The 8,135-nt window shown below is 51.7% G+C and overlaps 1 protein-coding gene across 8 annotated transcripts in view; it reads right to left on the reverse strand.

Moving 5' to 3' along the window:
- The window catches only part of Klc1 (kinesin light chain 1), a 65,188-nt gene that overhangs the window by 34,365 nt on the left and 22,688 nt on the right, over positions 1-8,135 (reverse strand). For all 8 annotated transcript variants that reach the window (XM_023705694.1, XM_023705692.1, XM_023705693.1 and 5 more), the window contains 3 exons: positions 6,202-6,432; positions 3,226-3,304; positions 2,604-2,829 (listed from right to left, as the gene is read on the reverse strand). In XM_023705694.1, coding sequence (XP_023561462.1) covers positions 2,604-2,829; positions 3,226-3,304; positions 6,202-6,432 — 536 coding nt within the window. The remainder of the gene's footprint in view (positions 1-2,603; positions 2,830-3,225; positions 3,305-6,201; positions 6,433-8,135) is intronic.

The raw sequence follows: 8,135 nt of genomic DNA on the forward strand, positions 1-8,135 counted from the left end.
ACCACGGTTCAATCCCCCAGCACCACATGCCAGCCAGCCCGCCCCCTGGTGGGCTGAGCTGGCCACACACACACACACACACACACACACACACACAATGAATAAATAAATAAATAATTTTTTAAAATACAGATTAAGGCCTTGTTATTTAAAAATAGGAAAAAAAATAAATAAATAAGACCCTGTGTGGGAGGAAAAACTAGAAGGCACTCGTCAGGGATGCCCCCATGAGTAGGGGCCAGCGGCCGGACTGCGTTCGGCCTCCCATGGAGACACAGGCGGTGCTGCCGCCAAGCTGCTCTAGCGATGGGCACAACCAAGCCCCTGGCTTGCACTCGGCAGCAGATGGCCCGGATCTGAGTTTGAGCAGCCCGGCTAGCAGCAGTGAGCCTCAGCTCAACACAAGAAAAGCAGGCACTGAGCCCAAACCTGCTCAGTCAGGAGCCCAGCATGTGGGACTTAACAAGCCCACCAGGAAGGGAAGTACAGATGTAAAACAAAAATAACTGTAATTCTGTAAGCATTATAATCCTGAGAAAAATTAGCAATGTATGCAGAAATCACAGCCAGAAATGGATGACAAAAAAAGGACTCAAGTAGAAATCAAAACACAGACTTTGTAAAAGGGGAGGGTGAGATAGCTCAGCAATTTAAAGTGCCTGTTTAGGCAAGTGCACAGGGACTGAAGTTCAATCCCTGGCACCACATGCCACACCAGCCCCACCTTCAGGGAGGCTGAGTCTGCCAAAAAAAAAGAAAAAAGAGAAAGACAGAGATTGGGCATGGTAGCACGCCTGTAATCCCAGTGCTTGGGAAGCTGAAAACAGGAGGATCACTACCAAGTCCCAAACTGTGTAGTTAGACCCTGTAGATACTGCACTAAAAATACATTAAAAAAAAAAAACAACCCACAGGCTCCACTCATCCACCAACAAGAAAAAGCCATAAGCAGTGGTGCCCAGTAGCGTACACTGTGACAGGAGCAGAAATGTGCCACTGTCCCCCTGAAGCAGTGGCAAGGGCTTACAAAATAACCTATCTTAGATACTTATCTTTAAAAAATCCTAAACTGTTGAGCATAGTGGTGCACACCTATGATCCCAGCAATCAGGAGGCTGAAGCAGGAAGGTTGCCCTAAGTTCAGAATCAGCCTAGGCTAACCATGAGCTCAAGGCCAACCTGAACTACATGGCGGTGAGACCCTGGCTCAAAAGGAAAAAGAAACAAATTTAAAGTAGGGCATAGTACTAGTAAACCCAGCATTCTGGGAGGCTTAGACTAGAGAATCACAAGTGCAAGCCCAGCCTGAGCAAATCAGCAAATTGGCAAGACTCTGTCTCAAAATAAAAAAATAATAGGGGGCCGGGGAGTTAGCGCAGTAGAATAAGTGCTTGCCTGGCAAGTGCAAGGGCCCGAGTTCAATCCCCGGTTCCGCTAGATAGATAGATAGATAGATAGATAGATAGATAGATAGATAGATAGATAAATAAATAAATAAATAAAATGGGCTGGAATGTAGCTCAGTGCAAAGACTCTGGGTTTAATTCCCAGTGCTACCAAAAGAGAAAAGCTCTGCTTACAGGAAGCACACACCCATGGAGACGGAGCACACTGTGGGTCTCCTAGGCATCCCAGGCCAGCCTCATGTCCTTCTCACACCCCCACCCTGCTGCCCTAGGCCAGTGCACACCAGCCTCAGTGTCTCCAGGTCCAGCCCCATTCTGCCCACACAGCTCAAAGCCCACCAAGCTCCACCACCTTCTGCAGAGGTGATAGGGTCAGAAGAGTCAAGAGGGGCAAAGCGCAAGTGGAATCCTGGACTTCAAAAGCACAGTGTGCTGAGCCCTGGGAAGGCAGGAATGATGCAGATAAGGTGAGAAGAGCCAAGAGACCAGATCGAGAAACCTGGACAGAGCCTCATGGAGCCAAGTCCCAACCTGCTGCTAACTGGCCAGAGGAGAAGGTATATGCAGCCTATTCCACAAAGGCTGGTGTGGGGCAGGCACAGAGCTTGGGATAGAATACTAGCCTAGCCAGCACATTAGGTACTGGACTCCATTCCTAGCAGAAAGGGGAGGCAGGGAGGAAGGGAACAGGGAAGGAGGGAGACAAGGAGGGAGGGAGGGCTGACTCAGGTGGCTAAGGAAGCACTCGTTCTAGTGCAGCGTGATTCTTGCCACAGAGCAGCTAAGGACTGAATCTGGATTTAACCCCTAGATGGCTGAAGAGAGATGAATCATAAAAGCAGGAGGTCCACAGTTTATACAGATTTATAAAACATATTTTATGCTTGGCATGATAGCACTCACCTATAATTCTAGCTACGCAGGAGGCTGAGGCAAGAGGATTACAAATTCAAGGCTAGGCTAGGCAACACAGCCCTAACTCAAAATAAAAACTTTAGAAAGGAACAAGGACATAGGTCAGTGGTAGAGCAGTAGAGCACTTACCTTGGGCTTAATCCCTAGTACTGCAACACACACACACACACACACACACACACACACACACACACTCACACTCACACTCACACTCACACTTCAGGGGCGAGCCTGTGAAAGTTGTCTCTGGGGAAAATTCAGTAGAGAAAGCAAAGGACTAGCCTGTACACCAGGGCCAGGATGTTGAGCATGGTGGCCACATCAGGGTGGTCATGGCCAGAAGTCTTCTCCAGGTCCTCCAGGGCCTGCTTGCAGAGGGGCACAGCAACTTCATAGCGCCCCTGCGAGGCATACTGGATCACCAGGTTGTGGAGCGTGCGCAGCCGTGCGGGGATCTCGTAGCCGCCCTGCTGGGCAGCGGCGGCTGCACTGCTGTGCTGCTGCTGGACTGCAGAGAGAGGTGCACATTAGGGGGTGGGGGACAGCATGGCTATGCTAGCAGCCCGTCAGCTCAATCTTTCCGAAGGCCCCCTGGGCATGTGGGAAAGAGTAAGGGGTTGGAAGGGATGGTGCCCTGTCTGCTGGCAGTGGCAGAGGGCTGCTCTGGAGCCAGAGTGACTCTGATCTCTTCTACCTGTAGGCCACATCTGCACTGTGCATGCTGTTTACCAGGCTGCTCCTCCACCCTGCTACACACACACACACACACACATTTTCCACTGCCCAGGAAACAAAGGTGACCCTACTGTACTCAGGCCCCTGTGCAGCAGGCACTGCAGCAAGGGTCCTCCTGTGACAAACGTGTCCTCAGACAGCAAACAACAGCCCATAGCACGGCACTCACTTCCTTGGCCTGGGTCATCCTCATCATTTGGAAACAGGTCATCCAAGGGCTCTTTGGCAGAATCAGTGTCTTTGTCCTCCTACAAAAGAAACCCAGAACACCTTCATCCTCCACTGTGCACATCCCACCTGCAAATCTTTAACATAACACTCATTTTAAGTCAAAATCTTAGAAAAGATTGCCAGTTTGTAACATCAAGTATAAGATCATCCAGTGTGGCTTCTCCACAAGTTTAATAAAGAGTAATGAGGGCCACAGCACCGGCATGGCAAGTGTGTAGCTGTGAGTTGAATTCCCAGTACAAAAACAAAAGATTCAGGATTAATGAATTAGAACCCACTGTACGTAAAGCCACAATGCAGGCCACCAATGCACCTCTATACTTCTGCATTTCCACCTGCATTCTAAGGCCCAGGCTCAGCAGAGAAAGCCTTATTTGAGGTAAAATCTCATTCTCGTGCATCTCTGACCACCACAGAAATGGAGGGCTGGGCACCCTGGCACACGGCCCTCCATGTGGAAGCCCATGAGCAGCCAGGACCCCAAGGGCGCCACCACAATGTAATTCGTGCCTCCCAGAGACTGCCGCTTGGCAGAAGGGGTAAGAACAGGACTCACAGTGCAGGAGACAAACAGCTTGGCCCGCTAAGACATCGGCATGTTTGAGGGACACACAGACCTCTCTGCCTCTACAGAGAACAATCTCTAAGTGTACTTTCCCCTTAGTAATGAGAAGTGAACAGAGCTTTCTCACTGGGCTACATCCCAATTTTTTTTATTTTTTTATGTTGACACAGCGTGCGTCTCACCAACTCACTCAGTCACTTGGGCTGGCCTCAAGTCTGCTGCCTCAGTCTCCTAGAATACTGGCACTACCAGTAAGCACCACCATGCCCACACATAGACCATTTCGCAATACTACCACTGCAGCCCATAATCAACACTAGACAAACTCTAAGTGAGGAAGGGTGGCATCCACCAAAGATACCAGTGTCACAAAACACTCAAGAGATGGGACAGCTAGGTGCCATACACAGTCTGAACTGACTCTGCAGAACGTGGAACCATGAAGGCCATCACTGAGACAATTAACAAAATGAAGGTCTGGACTATGGTGGGGGAGCTGCGGTGTCGCCTACATTCCTTACATCTACCTCCGGGGCCCCAGGCCCAGCAGAGGAAAGGGAGAGGCAGCAGGACTCAGGAGGAGGCAGAGCTGGTCTCAAGTCCTAAGGCTCTCTCCAAGTCAGACATTCTTCACAAAATGAAAAGTTTAGGGGCCGGGGAGATAGCTCAGTAGAATAAATGCTTGCCTGGCAAGCGCAGGGTCCTGGGTTCAATCCTCACTTCCACCAAAAAAAAAAGAAAAGCTTAGCCGCACATGGTAGCACCTGCCTATAATCCCAGCACTCCAGGAGGCTGAGACAGGAGAACTGCACATTTGAACCCAGAATGGGCAATCTTCAACTCAGGAAGGCCCAGTCTCAAAAAAAAAAAAAAAGGAAAAGGGGGAAGGATCACTGCGGATGGCGCTCAGTGGGAAAGCATCGAATTCAAATTTTCTGTACTGGAAATAAATATGAGAAAAACAAAAAATAAGTAGCCTTGGTGTCACATGTGCATCACTGGCTGGCACCAACATGTCCAAGTGGTCTTAGCCCACAACAACCGATGTCAAAACATCAGGGCCACATGATGTAGAGGCTACAGGAGGCAGGGGGTGGGGGGGAGCCTAATCACTCAAAGCTATCTTCAGCCCGGGCCTACAAAAATGCATGACTTGGACCAGGCTCCCAGAGGGTGGTATTGGGAAGTGGAGAGCTCTGGGAGGGGATAGAGTAAGAAACATCAGAGGTGGGGCCTCGCAATGGACCAGGTCCTCACAACACCCATGGAGGGCTCTTTCCCCATACCACAGTGGTATCAAGCTAGCAGAGCGTCCTCCCCAGAACCAAGCTCCAGAACTGAGAGAAAACGAGGGGGTAAGCCACGGCCTATGGTAGCCAGGCACAGGCCACCAGGCGGCAGCGTAGGGCGGTGGTGCTGCACAGGGCTTCGGAGCAGAAGCACAGAGAGGAAGGCACCCAACACTGGACTGCACCTGTGCACACGCCAGGCCCTAGGAGACAGAAGAGTCAGCCTGAACCCTACTGTAGAATGCCAGGCTGGAGCCTGGGACAGAGGCAGGCAGTACTGGAAGGATATGTGGGAAGCCTCCTCACTTCTTTTTCATTCTTATGTCAATCTAAAATTATTCCAAAATTAGTAAGTTTATTTAAAAAAGCTCACAGTGGTGGCACACGCCTGTAACTCCAGCACTCAGGGGTGTGAGGTAGGAAGACAAAGTCTGAGTACACTTGGGCAACTTAGCAATACCCTGCCTCAAAATGGAAAGATAAAACAAAGGGAGAACAAGGGGGACAGAAAGGGAGAGCGAGAGAATGAAAGGGAAAGAGGGGAGAGAGAAAAAGGGAGAGTAGGGGGGAAGAGGGAAGAAAGAGAGGGGACAGGGGGGCAAGGGGGAGAGAGGGAGGAGGAGGAAGGGGGAGGGGGCATCAGGAGGGGAGGGGAGGGAGGGAAGGAGGAGGAAGAACCCCTGAGGACCCCCAACCATCAGCAACAGAAAGGTAAGCCACCAAGGGAAGCTAAAGAGACATTACAGAGACAAAGAGAACCAGATGCTGCCCAAGGGCAAGAGAGGGCAGCACAAGCAAGCCGTGGAGCCCATGGATGCCAGGAGCTACAGCGGGTGACCAGGCCAGGGACCCAGCAGTGGCCAGCAGGCTGGCCATTCTGTGCAGCAGTGAACAGAGGGCACTCAAGGGGCTGCCCCTGCATTCACAAAGCTCCTTCCCACATTCTGACCACCACTTTAGGGACACAGGAGGACACGCGGCACAGAGAACTGCCAGGCCCTGTGCAGACCAGCTGGTCACAGCGTGGTACAGGAGAGCTGCAGCTGCAGCAAACACTCACCGAGGGGGAAATATCGTCGTCATACTTCTTCAGCTGGTTCATGAACTCTAGGTGTTTCTTCTCCTCCTCCAGCTGTGCCACCGACTGCTCACTCTTCTGTAACTTCTGCTGGGTATTGGCCAGCTCATCCCGCAGCCACTGATTCTCCTGGCACAGACGACGAACCTGTGCACGAAGTTTCTGCTTCTCTGACTCCACGGCGTTCAGGTGATTTGACAAAGCCATCATCACCTGGAGAGAGAGACACACTGAAGGACACCGCCCAGCAAGAGCCCCGCCACTCAGGCGAGGGCTGGAGGCTTCAGCTCCCGAGCACACACAGACATCTTCCCCACGGCCCACATCAGGACAGCCTGCCATTCATCCCACTGGCACTGCCACCCCAGCCACCAAGGGCTGCTTGCGCTCAGGACATCCACAAACAGCACCTCTTCTCTCCAAGTGAGGGCCCCTGCAAAGACAAACACTGAACCCGTCTACTCTTGTGACCTTCCAACTTCTACCTAACTTCCCGCACGCCCCATGTATGGGCTATATGAGCACACACGCATCACAAAGGCAGGCAGGTAGGCAGGGGCAGAGGCGACACAGCAAGGGCAGGCGTGTAGCCTCCCACCACAGGAAGCATGGGAAGGCGGCCCTGTAGTTCTCACAAAGCCCTGGAGGCACCAACACGGCCACAGCCCCGAGGGCTGTGAGGGCAGCTATGAGGGACAAGATGGAGAAGCCAGCCAGCTGCATCTCTTCCCTGTGCGCCTCGTGGGTCTGCCTCCCCTTCAGGACACAGGGACTCTGTTCCCACCCCCATGTGCCAAGCAGAAGCTCCGCATGGTGGGGTTCGGCTTCCTTATTTTATAAAACCCATCATGAGCCAAGCCCACCTTTTACAGTCACCAGTCTACAGCAGAGCCTGGGAGCAGCAGGTTCACAATATGCAAGTGCTGGCAAAGGTCTACGGCCACCTCTTGGATGGGGCTGGGATAAAGAACCCCAAAAGGGGGTCCAGGTGCCCCCTTCCTCTACAAAGGCACACTAGTGCAGTGGCCCCTTCTCTGCCTCCTCCACTCGCTGCACAAGCAGGAAACAAGAAGCCAAGTCTCTGTGTACTGAATCTGACCCAAGATTTGTTGGCTCTTGAGCCAGAAGTTCCAGGGGAGCAACACTCAGATATTTCCACCGTTCTCTACATCAAACATGACAGAAACATAAAACAGTCTGGCCCTGGGAGGGTGGAGCTGCAGCTGCACCCCGCATCCCCCGACCCAATTCCTCAGCACGGATGCTGCGCCAAAGGCAGGGGCACAACCAGGGGTCAGGGAACTGCTCTCCTGGCAGTAAAACCCTAGGCAGCAACCTTCCCTTTCCACACCAGCACACAGTCCTGGGGCCACTACAGAAGCTCCCTCCTAGGCCAAGACACCCAGCATGCAGCACAGAGGGACAGGAGCCTACAAGCTGGGGCAAGGCCTCCCTGGGAGCTCATGGGCAGCAATGACACAAACACACACACCCCCCGAAAACTAAAGCTAGAGGGCTAGTGGCACTGGCACAAACAAACCTGTAATCCTAACTATTCAGGAAGCTCAGGTAGGAAGAGCACAAACTCAGACCCAGTTCACACAACTCAGCAGACAAGATAACATTTTGTTTTAAAATTTTAAATACATAAAATTAATTAATTACAATGTGTTGGTGAGATAGCTCAATCCAAAAGCTATGAGTTCAGAGGCCGAGGAGATAGCTCAGCAGAATAGGTACTTGCCTGACAAGCGCAAGGTCCTGAGTTCAATCCCCGGTACGGGTTCAATCCCACATGCATAATAATAAATTCTGGGCCAGGGAGATGGCTCAGTAGGATAAGCGCTTGACCGGCAAACGCAAGGATCTGAGTTCAATCCCCAGTTCCGCAAAAAAAATAAAATAAAATAAAATAA

This window comes from Octodon degus, unplaced genomic scaffold, assembly GCF_000260255.1.
Source record: "Octodon degus isolate 3935 unplaced genomic scaffold, OctDeg1.0 scaffold00226, whole genome shotgun sequence".
Classification (NCBI taxonomy): Eukaryota; Metazoa; Chordata; class Mammalia; order Rodentia; family Octodontidae; genus Octodon; species Octodon degus.